This window comes from Monodon monoceros, unplaced genomic scaffold (genome assembly GCF_005190385.1).
Source record: "Monodon monoceros isolate NGI ecotype Baffin Bay Population unplaced genomic scaffold, NGI_Narwhal_1 Super_Scaffold_20, whole genome shotgun sequence".
Classification (NCBI taxonomy): domain Eukaryota; kingdom Metazoa; phylum Chordata; class Mammalia; order Artiodactyla; family Monodontidae; genus Monodon; species Monodon monoceros.
This window is the reverse complement of record NW_021703777.1, coordinates 34,201,524-34,224,511: the sequence shown is the minus strand read 5'-3', so window position 1 is coordinate 34,224,511 and position 22,988 is coordinate 34,201,524. Positions and strand designations below refer to the sequence as shown.

Sequence of the window (22,988 nt, the reverse complement as noted above, 5' to 3'; positions counted from 1 at the left end):
TTTATTTTGCCATTTGGATGCCACATTCTATGAACTACCTCATAACTCTCTGAGGGTCAGGGTTTCTGCATGTGACTCCAACCTTGCCATGAATTATGATAACTGCCTCTACCTGGCTTGTGGTAATTGCTTATGTTAATTGAGCTTTATCCTATGACTTCTATTTTGGGGGGATTCTATCATACCCATTATTGTCAGCAAGCCCAGTTCTGTTAACACCATCTTCTGCCATCAGTCTTGGCTTTCAGAGGATTATCACTTCTTACTGATGTTGGCTCTTTCACCATTGTGTTCCTTATGTCCTTGGTAAGTGGTATATCTTCAGGGTCCTGCTATGTAGTATAGTTATCTGGTGGTTTTTCTGGCTGAACATAATATGTCCATTCACTCATACTTACTTCTCTGAGCCTTTTAATCCCTCTGACATTTACAATTTTGGCATTTCTCTCTTACTTAAGGTAGGTCAGTGCTAATAGCATGTTTATATTATCTTCTGGTGTCCTTTCAAGGGTATTAAAATCTGTATCCCAGGATAGCATTTCCAAATGAATAAACTCTCTCTTGTATAACTTCATGTGTCACCCTTAGATTTGAGTCCTTTTGTACTCTCCGCTCCTCCAGGTACAAGTCAGCTAGGTTCTGTAGATACTTTCAGATACAGTCTCTTGTCTTCTATTTTAGGCCAAACTCATCCTGGTTAACTTATTTTGTGATTTAACCCCAGTTATTATTAGTTTAGACGCCAGAAAGGGTGGTGAGTGCAGATCTTGAGGGGAGCATTTTATCTTTCAGGGTAGGGTCACAGCATCATCTTTAAATAAGGGGAGAACACTAGTACTTCATAGGATGGAGTAGGCCACTTCTTCAGACTCAGAGGTTTCAGAGAGATCTGGAAGCTCAAGATTTTCAGGTGAATCAACTCATACTTCTTCATTTGTGTCAGGGTACTACTTTTTCCCAAGAAGAACATAACTTTGCTATAGCTGACCTGTTGAGATCAGGAGGATAGCCCTTCCTTAGAGCTCTATAACTCTTGGGACTTGGTCCTGGACCTCATCTTTAATTGTTCTCTACCATCAAGATGTAGGAGACAAGAGCATATTTATATGCTACTGAGGAGGCTTTCTGGTTTTCACCCATAGCTTTTAATTACATTTCATTTAACAAACATCAACGGTGTTTAGCATTAGCCACCTAATTTACTGTCCTTAGAGTTACTATTTCCCCTGTATTGCACAAAACCTGATACATTATACTAACATTCCCTTATATGGTCTACCATCACTACAGGAGAAAAATTTAACAATTATACCGTTATCTTACGCCATAGGCTATTTGTGTTCTACTTACAACCAGTGATGAAGTTCTCATTGCCAGCCAAAAATCTCCATTGCCAAGATCTCATTTTAGTGTGTGCTTATGTGTACCAATATTGGCACAAAGTGTCACAGGTTGGGTTGCTCGGGAAGCAGACTTGATGATGGACATTAACATGTAGGGGTTTATCAGGGATAATTCCTGTGGGGAGCACCACTTGTGAAAGGAAGGGAAGGAAGCAAGATGGACAAAGGAAAATATTGACCTATAATGTAGTCTCAGTGGAGGTCCCAGACAAATCTAGAGCTCTGATGCTAGGATGACTCATCAGAAATGCCCCAAGTTGCGTTGAGGTGGGGCTACACCCTTATGTATTCTCCTCTACCAGTTATTGGATGCTGGCTACCTACACAAAATGGGTTTGGCTATGGATGGGGCAAGTCTTCAGCCAAGGGGACTGATAGCTGAAGTTTTTCAGTCAACAACCTTTCCAGGATCTGGGAATAAATTCTTCAAACAAGAGGTGGGATGTCAGCAGCTTATCAAAGCATCCTCTAAAAAATACCATAGACATAGCAGCATTATTTACAATAGCCAAGATATGGAAACAACCTAAGTGTCCATCACCAGATGAATGGATAAAAAGGATATAGTATATATCTTATATATATGTGTGTATATGTATATACACATATACATTGTGTGTATGTGTGTATATATAAATATATATATATATACATACACACACACACACACACACACCCTGAAATACTACTCTGTCATAAAAAAGAATAAAATTCTGCCATTTGCAACAATCTGGATGGACCTGGAGAATATTATGCTCAGTGAAATATCAGACTGAGAAAGATAAATACTGTATATTGTCAATTATGTGTGGAATCTAAAAACAAAACAAATGAACAAATATAACAAAGCAGAAACAGGCTCACAGATACAGAGAACAAACTAGTGGAGAGGGATGGGAGAAGGGGCTAAAGAGATGAAGGGATTAAGAAGTACAAACTACCAGTTACAAAATAAGTAAGTCATTGAGATGTAATATACAGTACAGAATATAGTTAATATTTTATAATAACTTTGTATGGTGTGTAATCTATAAAAATATCAAATTACTGTTGTACACCTGAAACTGATATAATATTATAAGTAAATTATAATTCAATAAATAAAAAAAATAACATGGAAAAGACTCTAGTAGTGGTACCCATCTCCCAGCCTGCTCCATATTTATAGAAGCAGTGGAGCGAGGAAACAACTCGGCTACTATTTAGAAAAAACATATGCCCTTAAATGTAATACCATGCTCAGACGTGGGTACAGATCATTCCTGCCAACTGTTTAAGGAATAAATAATCCCACTCTTATACAAGTTGTCTGAGTAACTAGAAAAGAAATAATGTCTGCCAACTCATTTTAGAAGGTTATTATAACTTTAATTCTAAATGTAGACAGGTGAAAATAAGAGAAAAATATTATAGGCCAATTTTTTTTATAAATCAAAATGCTAAAATTCAAGATAGGAACATAAGAGGCTTCTTTGACCTAATAAAGTATCTTCCATAACCCTTTAGCTAAAAGCATAGTTAGCAGTAAAATATTACAAGGCTTCTCTTTAGAGATCCTCAAGATGGTGAAGGAATAGGAGGATGTGGAGTTCATCTCTCCCCACAAATGCATCAAGAATGCATCTAAAGGGGCTCGCCTCTGGTCCAGTGGTTAAGACTTTGCCTTCCTATGCAGAGCGTGTGGGTTCGATACCTGCTCAGGGAGCTAAGATCCTACATGCCTTGGGGCCAAAATAAAACCAAAAATGTAAAACAGAAGCAGTATTGTAACAAATTCAATAAGGACTTAAAAAAAAAAGAATACATCTACAAATAGAGCAATTCTTACAGAGCACTTGCTGAACATTAGCAGAGGACCTCAGACATCTAAAACGACAAGAAAGATCCCCATCTAACCAGGTAAGCTGAAAGAAAGAAGGGAAAAGGAAGAGGGAGGAAGCAGGATGGGACATGTGCCCCTTGCAGGGAGCTGAAGGTGAGGAGAGGTTCCCACATCTGGGGAAGCACCCTCACCGGTGGAGAGATCAGCTGGGACAGAAGGGGAGCTTCTGGGGCTTGGAGGAGAGCCCAGCAGCGGTCTGTGACAGGCAGCCCAGAGTGAGACCTACACAGATGGTCCCTGCCACAGCCCTGTGTTCCCCAGCCTAAGATAGGTGTCCACTGATGTGCAAGGGGGCTGGGTGCTGGAATGTGGGGTTTGGAGAGCATACCCAGGGAGGGGATTGCTGTTGACTGTGAGTAGACAGCCTGAGAGGACAGGAGTGAGGAGCTCCACTATCAGGAATGCTCATGGAGGAAGCCCGGACCACCATGGAAACACGCAAAAGGTGGAGCCGCCATTGCAGCATCTCTTCTCACCCTCTGGTTCCTGCCTCCACAGGCACTAAGGAGGGCTCCCACTGGAGCAGGCTCATGCGCCCCCGTCATCATCTCCTCCACCATTCCCCTCCTGCCTGGGAGACATGCTCTCCTCGATCACCACCTCAGATCCCCCCTCCCTGAGGGGCTCATTCATTCCAATCGCTACATAGTAGTGTGTATATGTCAATCCCAATCTCCCAATTTATCCCTCCCTCACTTCACCCCTGGTAACCATAAGTTTGTTTTCTACATCTGTGACTCCACTTCTGTATTTTAGATAAGTTCATTTGTACCCTTTTTTAAGATTCCACATATAAGCGATATCATATATTTGTCTTTCTCTCTCTGACTTACTTCACTCAATATGATAATCTCTAGGTCTATCCTTGTTGCTGCAAGTGGCATTATTTTGTTCTTTTTAGTAATTGAGTAATATTCCATTGTATATATGTACCAAATCTTCTTTATCCATTCCTCTGTTGATGTACATTTAGGTTGCTTCCATGTCCTGGCTATTGTAAATACTGCTGCAATGAACATTGAGGTGCATGTATCTTTTTGAATTATAGTTTTCTCTGGATATATGCCCAGGAGTGGGATTGCTGGATCATATCGTAGCTCTATTTTTAGTTTTTTAAGTAAACTCTGTACTGTTTTCCATAGTGGCTGTACCAATTTATATTCCCACCAACAGTATAGAAGGGTTCCCTTTTCTCCATACCCTCTCCAGCATTTATTGTGTGTAGATTTTTGATGATGGCCATTCTGAGTGTTGTGGGGTGATACTACATTGTAGCTTTGATTTGCATTTCTCTAATAATTTGTGACGTTGAGCATCTTTTCATGTACTTTTTGGCCATCTGTATGTCATCTTGGAGAAATATCTATTTAGACCTTACATTTTCTGATTTTTTTTTTTTGATATTGAGCTGCATGAGCTATTTGTATATTTTGGAGATTAATCCCTTGTTTGTCACTTCATTTTCAAATATTTTTTTCCATTCTAAGAGTTGTCCTTTCATTTTGTTTATGGTTTACTTAAAAGCAAAAGCTTTTAAGTTGAATTTCATCCTATTTGTCTATTTTTGTTTTATTTTCTTTAGGAGGTGGGTCAAAAAAGATCTTGCTGCGATTTATGTCAGAGAGTGTTCTGCCTATGTTTTCCTCTAAGAGTTTTATAGTATCCAGCCTTACATTTAGGTCTTTATTCCATTTTGAGTTTATTTTTGTGTATGTTGTTAGGGAGTGTTCTAATTCCATTCTTTTACATGTAGCTGTCCAGTTTTCCCAGCACCAATTATTGAAGAGACTGTCTTTTCTCCATTGTATATCCTTGCCTCCTTTGTCATAGATTAGGTGACCATAGGTGCATAGGTTTATCTCTGGACATTCTATCCTGTTCCGTTGATCTATATTTCTGTTTTTGTGCCAGTACCATACTGTTTTGATGACTGTAGCTTGGTAGTATAGTCTAAAGTCAGGGAGCCTGATTCCTCCAGCTCCATTTTTCTTTCTCAAGATTGCTTTGCGTATTCAGTATCTTTTGTGTTTCCATACAAATTGTGCAATTTTTTGTTCTAATTCTGTGAAAAATGCCATTGGCAATTTGATAGGGATTGCACTGGATCTGTAGATTGCTTTGGGTAGTATGGTCATTTTCACAATATTGATTCTTCCAATTCAAGAACATGGTATATCTCGCCATCTGTTTGTGTCATCTTTGATTTCTTTCATCAGTATCTTGTAGTTTTCTGAGTACCAGTATTTTGTCTCCTTAGGTAGGTTTATTCCTAGGTATTTCATTATTTTTGATGTGATGTTAAATGGAATTGTTTCCCTAATTTATTATGATCTTTTGTTGTTAGTGTATAAGAATGCAAGAGATTTCTGTGTGTTAATTTTGTATCTTGCAAATTTACCAAATTCATTTATGAGCTCTAGTAGATTTTTGGTAGCAACTTTACAATTTTCTCTGTATAGTATCATGTCATCTGCAAACAATGACAGTTTCACTTCTTCTTTTCCTATTTGGATTCCTTTTATTTCTTTTTCTTCTCTGATTGCCATGGCAAGGGCTTCCAAAACTATGTTGAATTATAGTGGTGAGAGTGGACATCCTTGTCTTGTTCCTGATCTTGGAGGAAATGCTTTCAGTTTTTCACCATTGAGATTGAGGTTTGCTGTGGGTTTGTCATATATGTCATTTATTATGTTGAGGTAGGTTCCCTCTATGCCCACTTTCTGGAGAATTTATCATAAATGGGCACTGAATTTCGTCAAAAGCTTTTTCTCCATCTATTGAGATGATCATATGGTTTTTATTCTTCAGTTTTTCATATGGTGTATTACATTGATTGATTTGCGTATATTGAGGAGTCCTTGCATCCCTGGGATAAATCCCACTTGATCACACTGTATGATCCTTTAAATGTGTTGTTGGATTTGGTTTGCTAGTTTTTTGTTGGTGGTATTTGCATCTATTTTCATCAGTGATATTGGCCTATAATTTACTTTTTTTGTGATATCTTTCTCTAATTTTGGTATCAAGGTGATGGTGGCCTCATAGAATGAGCTTGGAATTGTTCCTTCCTCTGCAATTTTTGGAAGAGTTTCAGAAGTATACATTATATCTCTTCTCTAAATATTTGATAAAATTCACCTGTGACACCATCTGGTCCTGGATTGTTGTTTGTTGCAAGATTTTTAATCACAGTTTAAATTTCAGTACTTGTGATTGGTCTGCTCATATTTTCTATTTCTTCTTGGTTCAGTCTTGGAAGGTTGTACCTTTCTAAGAATTTGTTCATTTCTTCTAGGTTGTCCATTTTGGGGCATAAAGTTGCTTGTAGTAGTCTCTTATGATGTTTTGTATTTCTTTAGTGTCCATTGTAACTTCTCCTTTTTTCATTTTTTAATTTTATTGATTTGAGTCCTCCCCTTTTGCTCTTGATGAGTCTGGCTAAACGTTTATCAATTTTCTTTAACTTCTCAGAGAAAAAGCTTTTAGTTTCATTGATATTTGCTACTGTTTTCTTCATCTCTATTTCATTTATTTCTGGTCTGATCCTCATGATTTCTTTCCTTCTACCTACTTTGGGTTTTGTTTGTTCTTCTTTCTCTAGTTGCTTTAGGTATACACTTAGGTTGTTTATTTGAGATTTTCTTGTTTCCTGAGGTAAGATTGTATTGCTATAAACTTCCCTCTTAGAACTGCTTTTGCTGCATTCCACAGTTTTGGATCATCATGTTTTCATGTAATTTGTCTCTAGGCATTTTTTGATTTCCCATTTATTTCAGTAATCCATTGGTTATTTAGTAGCATATTGTTTAGCCTCCATGTGTTTGGGGTTTTTGGTTTTCTCCTGTGTTTGATTTCTAATCTCATAGTGTTTTGGTCAGAAAAGATGCTTGATAAGATTTCAATTCTCTTACATTTACCAAGGCTTGGTTTGTGGCCCAAGATGTGATCTACCCTGGAGAATGTTCCATGTGCCCTTGAGAAGAAAGTGTATTCTGCTGTTTTCAGATGGAATGTCCTATAAATATCAATTATGTCTATCTGGTCTAATATGTCATTTAAGGCTTGTGTTTCCTTACTAATTTTCTGTATGGATGATGTGTCCATTGGTGTAAGTGGGGTGTTAAAATCCCCCGATATTATTGTGGTACTGTTGATTTCCCCTTTTAAGCCTGTTAGCAGTTGCCTTATGTATTGAGGTGTTCCTATGTTGGGTGCATAAATATTTATAATTGTTATCTCTTCTTCTTGGATTCATCTCTTTATCATTATGTAGTGTCCTTCCTTGTCTCTTTTAACAGCCTTTATTTTAAAGTCTATTTTGTCTGATATGAGTATTGCTACTCCAGCTTTCTTTTGATTTCCATTTGCATGGAATATCTTTTTCCATCCCCTCACTTTCAGTCTGTATATGTCCCTAGGTCTGAAGTGGGTCTCTTGTAGGCAGCACATATATGGGTCTTGTTTTTGTATCTTTTCAGCCAGTCTGTGTCTTTTGGTTGGAGCGTTTAATCCATTTACATGCCCACAAAGCCCACAGCTGCTAAAGCCAGACCCATCCCAGCTGCAGGAGCACTTGTTCCCTTTCGGATGTTTCACAGGCGAGGAAGCCATCAGTGGAGGCGTAACTCTGCGGTTCACACAGCTTCGAAGAGATTTCTGCTTTTCTTCCCTAGTCACATGGCCCCTGGGGCTTAACTGTGGTTTTAGCCTCACCTCTGTGTGTGTCCTGCCGAATGGAGTCTGCTCTAGAGGTTGCTAGACCACATGGGAGCCCATCAGGCAGGAAAGAGCCGAGGCAGTGATCAGGGAAAGAAGGCCACCCAGGTGGGAGGGGGTGGAAGAGGCGATGGCAGGGGCACACGAACCAGCTCCTGTGGGGTCCCTCCATAGTGCTCCTGTCCCCTCAGGCTTTCTTGTCACAGCCAACAGAAGTCCCCTCCTTGGGTTTGCTCTCCAAACCACACATCCCAGCACCCAGCCCCCGTGCACACCAGCAGACACCTGTCTCAAGCTGGGGCACACAGGGCTGTGGCATGGACCATCTGAGTAGGTCCCACTCTATCCTGCTTGCCACAGACCAGTTGCTGAGCTCTCCTCCAAGCCACCAAAGCTCCCCTTCTGTGCCAGCTGATCTCCCACTGGTGAGGGGGTTTCCCCAGATGAGGAAACCTCATTACCTTCAGCTCCCCACCAGGAATGTAGGTCCCATCCTGCTTCCTCTCCTCTTCCTTTTCCCTTCTTCTTTCTTTCCTCCTACCTGGTTACATGGAGATCTTTCTTGTCCTTTTAGGTGTTCAAAATTGTCTGTTAGTGTTTAGCAGGTATTCTGTGAGAATTGTTCCATTTGTAGATGTATTCTTTTTTTTTTTTTTTTCGGTATGCGGGCCTCTCACTGTTGTGGCCTCTCACGTTGTGGAGCACAGGCTCCGAACGCACAGGCTCAGCGGCCATGGCTCACGGGCCCAGCCGCTCTGCGGCATGTGGGATCTTCCCGGACCGGGGCACAAACCCGTGTCCCCTGCATTAGCAGGTGGACTCTCAACCACTGCGCCACCAGGGAAGCCCTCTTTTTTTAATAAATTTTGTTTATTTATTTTTGGCTGCGTTGTGTCTCCATTGCTGCAGGCGGGATTTCCCTGGTTGTGGCGAGGGGGGGACTACTCTTCATCACAGTGCACGGGGTTTTCATTGCAGTGGCTTATCTTGTTGCAGAGCATGGGCTCTGGGTGCATGGGCTTCAGTAGTTGCAGCATGCAGCTCAATAGTTGTGGCTCGTGGGCTCTAGAGTGCAGGCTCAGTAGTTGTGGCACACAGGCTTAGTTGCTCCACGGCATGTGGGATCTTCCCGGACCAGGGCACAAACTCATGTCCCCTGCATTGACAGGTGGATTCTTAACCACTGCAGGGAAGTCCTGTAGATGTATTCTTGATCTATCTGTGGGGAGAGATGAACTCCATGTCCTCTTATTCCTCCACCATCCTGGAAAGTCTCTATCGATTTTTTCTATTTTTTTTTTTTTAGTCTCTGTTTTATTTATATCCTCTGTGATCTTTTATTTCCTTCCTTCTGCTCACTTTAGGGTTTGTTTGTTCTTCTTTTTCTAACTCTTTTAAGTTAGATTGTTTATTTGAGATTTTTCTTGTTTTTTGAAAAAGACCTGTATAGCTATGAACTTCCCTGTACTTATTGCTTTTGCTGCGTCCCGTAGATTTTGTATGGTGTGTGTGTTCTTTGTCATTTGTCTCAAGGTATTTTTTAATTTCCACTTTGATTTCATCTTTGACCCATTAGTTTTTTAGTAGCATGTGTTTAGTCTCCATGAAATCATATAAATGCTTATTTTGTGTTGATGAAATAAAGTGTGAACATTACAAAAAGGAAAAATCTCACTGATTAAAGCAAATATATGGCAAATGTAGTATATCAACCCCTTATAAAGCTAAAAAGAAGGTTAAAAGACAAAAGTAGTAAAATCACCTATATCCACAATAAGTAGTTAAGGGATACACTTAAACAAAATGATTTAAAACATGATGTCAAAGAAATTATATATGTGGGGATATTAAAAATACAGGTTTATTTATGACCTTTCTTTTCATTTTTCAGACATTGGTTGGTTTTATAAGACTACAGTGACTTTATTCAAGTAATATATTTTTTCCAACTGTATTATTTTGCTCAATATTAAATATATAATTTTTGCTCATGATACACATTTGGTAGTTTATTTAGCTTCTAAGTTATTCTCTTTTTAAAAATAACTCATCACTATTGCTACAGAGAAACTGGAGGATTTAATGGCCAGTTTTCCAATTTATATCTATTAGCTAAGACTTATGCCAGTTCTAAATATTTAAATTGAAATAATGGCATAATTATTTAATATTGAAATTTAAATAATGATTTTTCTGGTATTTATAAAGATTTTATTTATCTAATATGCATGTATTTTATTTTACATTTCAACATCTATTTCCTTCTAATTTATTATCTGAAACCAGACTTGAAACATTACTGGAAGATTATTCAGTAATATTAATATTGCAACTAGATAATAAGCAGAGTCTTTGGTGTTTTCTTTCCTTCCAGCACACCAGCTATGATGAACTCGTTTTTTATTTAGTAGTACTACTAAAATACTATTTCTTTTGTAGGTCACTTCCAATTGTCAATGAAGTACATCATCTCCATATGCCAATGCTGTCCATCCTTGTTTCTCCCCATCCAAAAACAAAGGCACCTCTTCTCTTCATTTGCTATATGAGACCATCAAGTGGTTCATATGGGGCACCAGCATTACCTCAAATTGAAATTTTTAGACAGACAGTGCTTCTGACTCAGAATCTTTTTTCTCTAAAAAATTACCTAAAGTTAGTGCCAATAAACTCCCAAATCAAATAAAGGGAGATAGTATAATACAATGGGCAATAGGAGATGGTAAGTTTTTTAAAAAGTAAATTCTATCGGCAGATTAATAATATGAATCTATATCCTAGAATTTTCTAAGGCTCAATTGGAATAATATTGATGAGGGTGCTTTATTAACATTAAGCACCATACATTTAATATCAATATAAGTTACTGACACTTTATGGAACTTTTACAAAGTTCAAAATAATATTGACCAAGGATATTTCACAGATATTTCAATTTTTTCTTGTTTTGGTGTGAATAAAGTTCCCTTTAATTATCCTTTCAATTGCTGAAGGTCTCTGAGACTAAGAAGACAAGGAATAGAAATCAGTATGCGGAGTCAAGTTTTTAGGATGTTAATGAGCTTTTAAATTTTGTAAAGCCTATTTCACTGAGCACATGTTGACTTGAGGGCTGTGCGATGGCATAAATTAAGCAAAGAAAAAAGACTCCAACCTTTGACTTGTGCTCTAGAGGAAATCTTTTACAAAGATGAATAATGGCCAGAAATGTTGGAATATAACATTTTCTCTCTTAACCTATTATAACAATAGACTAATAAAAATGGAAAGTGAGAAAAAAGATTCTTCTGTTTTTGTGAAGAGGTGACCAGCCAATGGGTAAAACATAGCTAGAATATAGAAAATAGCATTTTCATGAATGACCTTACTTCCAGGAAGGCATGAAGATTTACTCCAAGAGCTAAGGTCAATATTTAGAAAATAAACCAATTTAATATAAAAATGTAAATTAATTTAAAAAGAAGTATCAGAGTGACTCCTACACTGGCCACAGACGTAGACAATTACAAGCCTAAGGGAAGGAAAAACAGGTGTTAGCTCAATTGTTATAAGACAGAGGACATGGGAAATATAAATAAACCAAATCTTGGTAGTGGTTGATTATATATTCATTATTTGAGAAGTATAAGAATGGCAGTTTTTGGGCTTCCCTGGTGGCACAGTGGTTGAGAGTCCGCCTGCCAGTGCAGCGGACACGGGTTCGTGCCCCGGTCCGGGAGGATCCTACATGCCGCGAAGCGGCTGGGCCCGTGAGCCATGGCCGCTGAGCCTGCGCGTCCGGAGCCTGAGGCCACAGCAGTGAGAGGCCCGCGTACCACGAAAAAAAAAAAAAAAAGAATGGCAGTTTTAAAAAACTTATGAGCTACAATAAACCATTTTTTTAAAAACTTGTGACAGAAAATACTAGGCCGTACACAAAATAAGTTTCAATATTTATTTTTACATTTCTTGATCAAAGTATTTTTCTGTCAGTGTTTTTTCGTTTGAGTCAAAGAGTTCAAAATGAGTATTTGTGATGTGGTTGACATTTTTTAAATGTCCTGAGAAACCCTATCCATGGGTATTGTGGGTTATAAATGCAGATTGACACGGTATTTTGATGGATCTTTTTTGTGGAAAACTTTTGTTTTCTGACTTAAGAAGGAAGATACAATTATTTGAAAATTTAGTATTTAATCACATCCATATTGTAAAAGTGCATTAAAACAGAAAAAAAAGATTTAAAAAAGTTAAATTGCTGCTTCTGTTCTGTGTTCAGAATCTATCGATCAATCTAGATTTATCTTGAAACTCATTAATATCATGAAAAATTATTATCAAATGTCTCCATATTCTGGAGGAATATTCCTTGCATGGTATATATGTACATGTATATGCATATGTTTATTTGTTTTGCATTTCAGATTGAACATTTGATTTTGTGCTGAGACTGTATTTTGTTTCCTGATTCAAGAAATAATCAAAACTGTGTTTAACTCGAGCTGCAGTTTTGTGTTCTTTGAAGTAACCTCTAAATTTGGAGTATGTTTGGACAGTTTTTTTTTTAAATAACGGCCCAAACAGTTAGCTTTTTATACTGTTTTATACCCCCTTCCTCCAAAATATCTGCCCTTGGTACATAGAGGCATCTTGTTTTTTGTTTTGTTTTTTTTGTGGTACGCGGGCCTCTCACTGTTGTGGCCTCTCCTGTTGCGCTCCCGATGCTCAGACTCAGCGGCCATGGCTCGCGGGCCCAGCCGCTTCGTGGCATGTGAGATCTTCCCGGACCGGGGCACGAACCCGCGTCTCCTGCATCGGCAGGCGGACTTTCAACCACTGCGCCACCAGGGAAGCGCAAGGCATCTTGTTTTAAGGCAGCAGATGAGAGTCATATTATCCAGAAGCACCTTTCAATCCAGTTTATCGGAGAAAGATGAGTAAACCATTTTATTTAACTCATCATTTATACTTCACCACGTCACACTTTTTGTAGACTGGATGATTTTGTTCAGCTTATGTGATAGTATATGGTAGAAGTTATAATGCAGATCTTGAAAAAACCCTATGAAATATTTTAAATAAAGCATTGCATATGATTTTTTTTATGAACAACCACTAAAATAACTGGACTACAAATTCTTTATTATTATTAGAAATTTAAGAAAAAAATGTACTACATGAAAAATTTCTTACCCTTTTTTTTTTGAAGATCATTTCTGAGAATCTATATAAAAATATATCTTCATTTATTTTAGTGTTGTATCAAGAACTTTTAAAATGTTAGATAATTGTTTCCCAAACTTTCATGTTTGTCATTTTGGGGAAAAAATTTATTCTGTGCATATGAAATGCCACCAGAACATTATTTCCTCTTTTAAGTAAGGTAACGTTGTCTCCAAAATATATATATTGGAACTTTTGCCAAATCTTACTTTTCCTTGGGAATTTGCTTAGTGGTTGTCAATCATGTAAAAATAGTTGACTTTTAAGCCTTCGCTGTTGCCCTTGTCTGAGGAGATTTTCCCTAGGCCTATATTTTAGCCTACAGCAGCCAAAGTAGCTTTGTCAGGTCTTCACATGACGTCATCTTCCTCCCAAATTCCAACATCAATAACAGCATAAAGTTTAAACTGAAAAAGTGTGATAAGCAAGTCCTCTTGGCTATTGTTGAATCTTTAAGTTATTTCTCAAATCCTATATTTCTCAAGATAACTGATCTGTTAGTTCAGTCATGTATTTCCTGAGCATATTATTGTGATGTTTAGGAAAAAAGGATACACTTCCCATAACTACACTTAATAATATATGCTATTGGAATAAAAAGAAAGACAGCTACCTTTTAATTGGTTTTTATTTTAAAGTATAAAACAGTAATTCTCTCTAGCTTGAAAGGATTTGAAATATTCTTTGGAATGGTTGAACACCTAGTATTTGGGGTCATAAGGCAAATTTGTGAATTATGTCGCATGCCTAGCCTCATTTTTGTTATATACAGCTATACCCCAATTCATTTACTCATTCACAATTTTTGTGCCTCAAAACATATACTGAGGACTACTTTATGTCAGGCACTCTGGCAGTGAGTGTTTAAACATGAGCAACACATCCTTCCTGTGGTCAGTATTTTTAGACTTAGGTTGAGGAATCAAACAATCGAAAGCATGTTATGAAATCTTGTGTGTTGGAAAGACAGGCAGGCCGTGGAGGCAGGTGAGACCCCTAAGGGTTAGCTGGGAAGAGGAGCTTCCTGGGGGCCTTTCTGTAAGAAATGCCTGAGGAGCTCTGTCATCTTGTCTACTACAGTGTACTCCCAAGTAGTCATCAACTATCAAGAAAATATATTCATTTTCTTGAGAATATTTAGTTTGTAAGTATTTTCTCCTGAGTGCATTGAAAGGCTCTGCTTTTTGCAAAAGTAGAGGTTCTTTACTTTATGTGACCCCTTTTGGCAATCTACTATGGACCTCTTCTCTGGAAAACATGTGGTGACTGTGTTTACAAACTCATACATATTTTTTGCATACAGGTTTTAGAAAATCACAGGCTTGAAATGTCCTTAAAGCTGGTCCCTGGACCCCAGCTTCAGAATTGCAGGACTATAGATCACTGGGGAATTGGGATGTGGGTGGAAGAGACATCATTTAAAGTTAGAGTGTAGGGAATCACAACCTTGGATGGTTTATTTTCACCATATATTCTTTTATAAAATGTGCAATAACAGCACCCTTTTTTTTTTTTTTTTTTGGTCTCTGATTAAAAAAAAAATTTGTAGTACAATGAATGCAAATAGCTTTTAGGGAAAAACAAAATCTGTGGTTTTCCAAGTAGTTTCAAAATTGTTATTTTTGACATTTTATTTTGGCCTATTGGTTAACTACGTCCCTATTTTTTGACTGGATCTGAGCAGAATTCCAAACAGATAGTAAATATTCTAATTGTACTGAACATTTCCCTAGTATAGTAATTTATAACCAGTTTCCTATATTGCTTCTGTATCTGATATCACTAAACTCAAATCACTGTATTAAATGGGGCTAATGACTGACAATATATAGTTTTTTTAATTAATTAATTTGTTTGTTTATTTTTGGCTGTGTTGGGTCTTCGTTGCTGCGCGCGGGCTTTCTCTAGTTGTGGCAGGTTGGTGGTGCGAGGGCTTCTCATTGTCGTGGCTTCTCTTGTGGAGCACGGGCTCTAGGCACGCGAGCTTCAGTAGTTGTGGCATGCGGGCTCAGTAGTTGTGGCTTACGGGCTCTAGAGCTCAGGCTCAGTAGCTGTGGCACACGGGCTTAGTTGCTCCACAGCATGTGGGATCTTCCTGGGCCAGGGATTGAACCCATGTCCCCTGCATTGGCAGGTGGATTTTTAACACTGTACCACCAGGGAAGCCTGATAATTTATAGTTTTAAAAGTATTTCTCTTTAATTTTTGTTTTTTGATGAAAATAAATAGAAAATACCATATAGAAAGAAAAACAAAAAGCTCCAAAGTAGACTTAAGACTTACAAATATCTTGGAGCCTATATAAAAAATATATGTTGGATTACAATGCAAATTCTAAATCCATATTAGTATAAATTGTCATCGTCCAGCTTGCTATGCCAATGCATAAGTAAATATTTAACATGTAGAAATAAGTCACTTAGACTAAAGTAGAAGGTGAATTAAGGAAACCTTCAAATGTGTGCAAAAAAAAAAGAAATTTTGCATTTTATACAATGTGATAGGTTGAAAATTCTAAGATGCCTATTTTTTGTGGCTGTAGACAATATCAAGATTTAATGGTGTATATGGCCTACAGTATATCAAGTCTACACACATACGAATTGGCTCAGTCACTCACTATTGCTCCTGAAGCAATTCATGGCATATTCAGAACTGCAAAGCTACTGAGGCTATTAGCTCAGAAAAAAATAACAATAAATAAAAAATAGGCTATATACTCCAGAGCAGTTTTGTCTCCTTCGAGAATCATCTGGTCTTATGCCGTTCTTATCCCAGAAATATTTTTTTTTCTTCTGTGAAGTGTTATATCAACTTGGACTGCTGATCTTCGTTTGATATAATCCATCAACACATGAATCCTATTGTATGTGAAAAGTCACTACAAGAAAATAAAAATCTAAAACACATTTGAGTTTTATTTTACTACTACCTTTATTATATAAATGTAGTACAGATGAAATACACTTTATTTGATTGAATGCTTAAGCTTTCAAGTCAACCAGCTGATTCAGAGAGGAGTAAAATTTATTGTTGGAGAAAAAAAATGATTCTAATAAAGATAATGACAATGATAATTATTTGTAGTAATGAGAGCTTCTTAAAAATGTAGATCTGAGACCTCTCCCCAGACCTACTAAATCAGAGCCTGCATTTTTACCAGATTTGCTGTGATTCCTGGAAAAATAAAAGAGAAGCACTTTTTTAGTGTCCTTAACTGTCCCCCAGCACTAGGGAAGGAAGAGGCAGACTGAGAGAGTCACTGCCAGTCAGTGCCAGTCACAACTGTGTGCATAGTAAATACATGATAGGAGATTTAAATAACTAGCAAACTTGTATCTACCTTAGAATAGTGAAAAATCTGGAAAAAAATGTGCAAAATTTATTTATGAAAATGAACCAGCCTTTATATAATTGAAAAATATTTTATTTAGGTAGGCCATCTATTTGTTAGGATGTCTGGCTTTAGGGATGGTGGAGACTTAGCAGTTCCTGCTGCATGTGTATGAAGCTGATTAGAATCTGGATTCAATTTCAGGCATCAAGACCAACTTCTTAGCACTATTAACTCTTCTACAGACTTCTTCGTCTCTGATATCAAAAGATTGTAAGCATCACTTTACTTCTACAGACTGCCGTTCCATTGACAGTAGGGCAGAAGAGAGGGGTTGATGAGCGAATTCTAATTCTAATGAAGATTTTTCATATGTTGAACTGATAACGCATCTTGAACTAGTTTCTATTTTCTTCCTTTCTAGATTTACACATAAATAAACCCTTTCTTATCTCATGTCAGTTTTGTGTAAGCGAACTAAACTAAGTATACAATTTTATATGATAAACCTTTGATCAAAGCCTAAAGCATTGTATAGCTTTCAGGATTGAAATTTATGACTTAAAACTAATTTTATTAATTAGTTTTTATAGCTAAAATTCATACATATTAAGGTTTGAATTTAGTAAAAGTGATTTGAAAAGGATGGATTTTGTCATTTTCTAAATATTTTTCACTTTTTAAAATTGAAATATAGTTGATTTACAATGTTGTGCTAGTTTCAGGTGTACAGCATGGTGATACAGTTATATATATATATATATATATACACTTTTTCAGATTCTTTTCCCTTATAGGTGATTACAATATATTGAGTAGGATTCTCTCTAAATTTTTTAATGTAAATTCCTCCTCTCCTTTTTGGTTTTGCAGAAGAAAAATCTGAAGAAAAAATTTAAAAAGCAAATTTGTAAACCTGTATCAAGAAACAAATATCCCAGAATTTCCATGGCATTTGTCAATGTTTTACTATTTCATGATTAATTTATTCTCTCTCTTAAATTTGCTACATTTCCTAAAGTTATTATATTTTGACATCTGATAGTACAAAGGGATACTTTTGGACTCAAATAAACAAGGAGGCCATTTTTTGTTATGCAAATGTATATTTCTGACCTTAAAAGAGAATTCACTTACTGGTTTAAATACATTCACAATGGTTTATAGAGCTTTGCTTTATTAAGTAGCATAAACTGCTGGGCCTAAAAGATAGAGTGTTTCCAGGATCAGGGTAATGATTTTGATGCTCCTAAAAATATGGACAATGTCTTATTTGTCATTAATGATGAAAGGTCAGCACCTGGTCATTGCCTAAATAAAAGTTGACTTAATTTATACATTTTATAGAGACTCAGAGGCAATGCCATCTTTAGAGAAAGTGCATTATAACTGTATAAAAATGTGATGAATAAGTTGCTATAACAGTGCAATATTCTTTTGTCTCAATTGAACTTCACTTTATGAAGCTATCATAGCACACGGTTTAGTTGCTACTACCTCTTCTTCTACCTGTCAGTGAAGACCTGATGATCTCAGACATCCACTGTAAATATAGGCATTCAGATTTTCACTTATTTGCAAATTAGCCATGATTGCTGAATTTTCTTCTCTTAGAACCCCCCCACCCCATAAATCTGAGGCCATTTCATTCAAAGAAATAACTTTCTCCCTCTCCCCTCAAACATCAAAGTAAAAAAAGTGGGTCACATCCTTTCACAGGTGGCTCATATTACACTGTAACAGGTCCAGTAAGTTCAGTTACACTTACTTTCTGAAATATCTCTATATCTTTAGGGACCACATTTCCACATTTTTTAGCAATATTTTTCTAATTAGCTTTGTTTGCATCGATTTTTGTTCTTAAATAATTTATATTTTAATTGAAATTTTGTTTTTTAGCTGTGTTTTGGGGTGACATTGCCTTAGACGATGAAGACTTAAATATCTTTCAAATTGATAGGACAATTGACCTTACACAGAACCCCTTTGGAAAATTTGGACATACCACAGGTACAGTTGATTATTTGATTCAGTTTGCATTCATTTAGAAGAAAATATACTCTTGAAATGCTAAAATACTCTTTAGATCATTTTTAATATTCCAGTGATCAACTTTGATTTTCTTGATATGAATGAGCCTATTTAGAAATTTAAGTTTTAGTCATAGCTTTAATTTTATTAATTAATGTATTTAACAAAGATATTGTAGTGTTTACCATGTACCATGTACCGGGTCTGGTTTAAGTACTCTGCAGGTGTTAGCTCTTTGAATCCTCATAATGACCCCATGAAGGTAGCTGCTTATTGTGATTTACAAGTGAGGAGATGGAGATTTACAAGGTTACGTAGTTTTCTTATTGTCACATAGCCAGGAAATGACTAAGTCAGGACCAAAATTCAATTCTGAGGAAGGTTAAATTTCATAGTCTTGAACATTATATTCAGTTGCCTCCTATTTAGATATTGAGATGCAAAAAGTAAATTATTCTTAGAGTCATTAAATACAAACTTATTTAGAAAAATTTATATATCTATTTTTATAATTTTTGTGGAAACCTGGAAGAGAATATCAATTTCAGCTGTTTGAACATATTTGAATTATGCCTATATGAGACTTGTAATATTTTAAAAGACATTTGGGTCCTCATTTTAAAATATCTGTACTAAAATTTAAAAATTATTTTATATTATCTTGATACAGTTTTTATTCTGTATTTTATTTTGGAGAAAAATTGCAAGGTTAAAAATTTTTAATTTCTTTTTGTAGTTATTGCTAAAACATTTATTCAGTGTCATGCTTTTTGATTTCATTGAATCTCTCCTTCTGTCCAATGCTATTTTTATTTTCTTCTTGTATTCTATGGAAAATAAAACATATAGTTCCTCTGTGGTATCTAGCAGACAAATATATTTTAGTCTTAAGACTCTTTGCCCAATTTACTTTTTCGCAGCTTTTTATTATGACGTTTCAAAGATATCTAAAAGTTGATAGGATAATGCAAGCAACAACCATACACCTTGAAGATTCAGCAGTTGTTCAGTTTACCATATTTGCTCTCTGTATGTGTGTGTGCATGCATACATGTACAAGTATGTATAAAATATTTTGAAGTGAATTGCCAACAACATAGCTTTTCAATATTAAATAGGTTAGCATGCCCTTTTAAGAATAAAGACATTATTGTACATAATCAAAATATTATTACATATAAGAAATTTATGTAAGGTAATAAAACTTAAATAATACAGTACTTAAAAATAATATGCTTTAGCCTTTTTATACATAGTGAGTCTTTTCTGAAACATACACCAAATATATGAGGGAAACTGCTTTGCAGTGTAATCACAGATAGTACATTCCTATAGGTATGTTTATTGACAGACTCCAACCACTATCTCACACTTAACACTGTCACAGAGACAATGGATTTGGAACAAGAGAGCAATGATATAACTCAGCAAAATCTTAAATTTATCACATTACATTCTCAATTTTTATTAAAATTTTCATTAGATTCAAGCTTTATTCAGGTCATTTATTTAACCCATTGTCCTCTCTTTGTACTGGGGACATTCATTTTCTGTGGTTTAGAACATTTTAATACTATGTAATTTTGTCATTTCATTTATAGTTAAGCTCTGAAATAGTAACATTTGGAAGTAAAATATCATTATTTAGATAAATAGCATAAAACAGAATTATACTATCAATTATAAAAATCATACTGTAAATATATATGTGAAAGGTACATGTTTCAAAGTAATTTGCACTATTCAGTTGAATTTCAAACATCATAAAGAATTCTATATTTTAGTTTTTTCTTACTCTAACTTTTCCCTTTCTTGTTAGTTTGTGCTGAATTGACTATATTTATTTTATTTCAAAATGTATTGTCTTTCTCAAATATTTATTAAGTTTGTATATTTTTATTTTAAAAATTTTAGAATATATGAGAAATAAATACATATTATGAATTTTCCTTTTTTCTATTTCAGTGAACTATCTACACAGAATTTTATTTATATTGCTATAAAAATTATTCAAAAAACATTATTGACTTTGAGAGTCTTGAAATGTTTTTCCTAGCCTGTAATTATACTTATGCTTATAATTACCTTAATATTAACTAAGACATTTCTTTTTTCCTCCTTCTATACCTATTTGTAGCCTCTTTCTGTACCTATTTATATGTGTTTCAGACCTAATATGCAATATAATTGTTATGCAATGGTCATTTCAAATACATTTTTACTATCCTTTAAGAATGTTTGTTGTAACTGCTTAGGAATGAATGCATTTAAGTATTACCTCATCTTTCTAAAATATTCAATGAAAAAAATTTCAAAACTTTTTCTCAAGGGGCACGGCAAAAATGTGACCATGTAATTCAAATAATTAAGCAGATTATTAGTGAACAAGCACTCTAACTTATTTGCCTTATAAGGACTTAATTGATATTTCCTATAAGAGGCTTATATATTAATAATTTTTATTATTGTTTTTGTTTGTTATTAGCTTCAATCTAGGTAATTAGGTTTCAGTATTAATTTCAAAGGGAAAAAATATTGGAAGGAAATAGTTCAAACTATTTCCATGCAAGAACCCTTTGTGGTTTGCATGAATTTCTGGTCCTCTTTCATTGTCTTAGCCCACAGGCTCATGAACTACTTGTTCTGATATCATTAGTGATCAAATTACTTGTTTATTCAATGATACCTCTTTGTATTTGTCTATCAAAGATTCAAGGAGAAGGCAAAATAAGAGATAAAACTGGGAGAGCATTTTGTTAAAGCCCTGGAATGAGAATCAGAAGATTTGGATTTTCATCAAATGATCTGCTTTCTGATATGACTTTGTTCTTAAAATTGCAAGAAGACATATTTCCTTATGTCACCCTCTCCTCTACATTTTGAGCTATAAAATTCTTTATATCACCTTCATAAATTTTGCAAATGGCGTAACATAACAGTGTATTTTGCAGCTGGACGTCCTTTTGGATTCTCACCTTGTGAATTTTTTTAAATTTATGTTATTGGTTTTTATAAATTATAGAAACTAATTTTCAAAATTTATGTGAACACATTATAAAATGTCATATGCTATTAGAAATATCTCAAAATTTATCCAAGCTTTGGGGCAAAAGTTGCACTATACACTTGCTTTTTTTTCCTGTTGCATTGAGAATTTACATACCTATGCTCTTCTAACATTTTTATTTCCATTTGCTGATTTGCCATCTGAAAATATTTAGTTTGTATTGGGAAAATAGCTGGAATGCACTCAACAGGAAAGAACAACTTGTTGTCATCTTATATAATACTATGTGATGTCAAGGTCACAGTGAAGAAAAATGTTTCAAATTATCAATAGATGACGCAATTGCCATGATGTCCAAATAAAGTCATTTAGATTGCTCTCTTAATTTCTTTTACCCCCTTAGTTTTAGTTACTAAAATTTGTTATTGTAGAAATTTTACCCTCTTCCAAGATTTATGGGTATTCATTACTTTAAGACCACATAAAAAGAGATGTCCAAAGAGAAATCAATGTAGCCTATTACTATTACTTATTTACAAGAACTTTAATTTACAGTGAAGTTAACTTACTATTTTCTTTTACTCTTTAAGGTGGATTTGGAGACCATGGTATGTCGAAGAAACGAGGGGCCCTCTACCAACTTATAGACAGGATAAGAAGAATTGGCTCTGGTATATCAATGTTTAAAGTTTCAGACACGATGTACAGTGAATATTATACTCATAGTAGTTCTGTTTGCCATTAAGCTGCAAATTATGGAAAGGATATATGCTGAGAAAGAGTCCTTTATTCATTGTTATTTTGTTAGTTGATATCCAACGTAAGGTTTTTAGAACTTAATTGGGGACATTTGAAATATTTTAGCTTATTTTCAGCTTCTCTTTAATAAAAAAATGTATTAGGTGTTTATTTTATTGTTGGTATTTATTTCCAGTAAATTGGTATTTCTATCAAGCATGGAGCTACATCAGTTTTAGTCAAATGGAAAAATATCATGGCTGTTTCTTTTGAAATAAAATCCACTTAAAGTAAATTGTCAAACTGATTAATTAGATTTAAAAAAATAATTGAAAATATTTTTTACCCTTCCAAAAATATATATAGAAAACATTCAGAGAAACTGCCTTCTGGTTTAATGATTAGTTAATATTTAAAGTATTGAATTTATTAATCACTATTTGTAGATTTTAGAGTTTCTTTTTCAAGTCTTCTGTTCAAAGTTCATATCCTAACATATCTTAAATTGATTAGTACTAATTAAATATTTTAAAGTGCCTACTTTTAAGGATTAATTTTCCAAAGTGAAGATACTTTGCTCCAGGATATTAAAAAGTTAGACATGTTAGGAACATAGGCATAGGGCGCATACATTCAGTATTCGTTGTGTCTGAAGTGTATGTGAGTGGTAAACTA

The 22,988-nt window shown here is 35.3% G+C and overlaps 1 protein-coding gene across 3 annotated transcripts in view; it reads left to right on the top strand.

The window, feature by feature from the left end:
* Positions 1-22,988, top strand: part of TLL1 (tolloid like 1) — a 260,947-nt gene that overhangs the window by 92,983 nt on the left and 144,976 nt on the right. For 2 of the 3 annotated variants that reach the window (XM_029235369.1, XM_029235368.1), the window contains exons 2-3: positions 18,437-18,547; positions 22,166-22,246. In XM_029235369.1, the coding sequence (XP_029091202.1) occupies positions 18,437-18,547; positions 22,166-22,246 (192 nt within the window). Of the gene's footprint in view, positions 1-18,436; positions 18,548-22,165; positions 22,278-22,988 lie in introns of all 3 variants that reach the window. The other variant, XM_029235370.1, reaches the window with a different exon arrangement.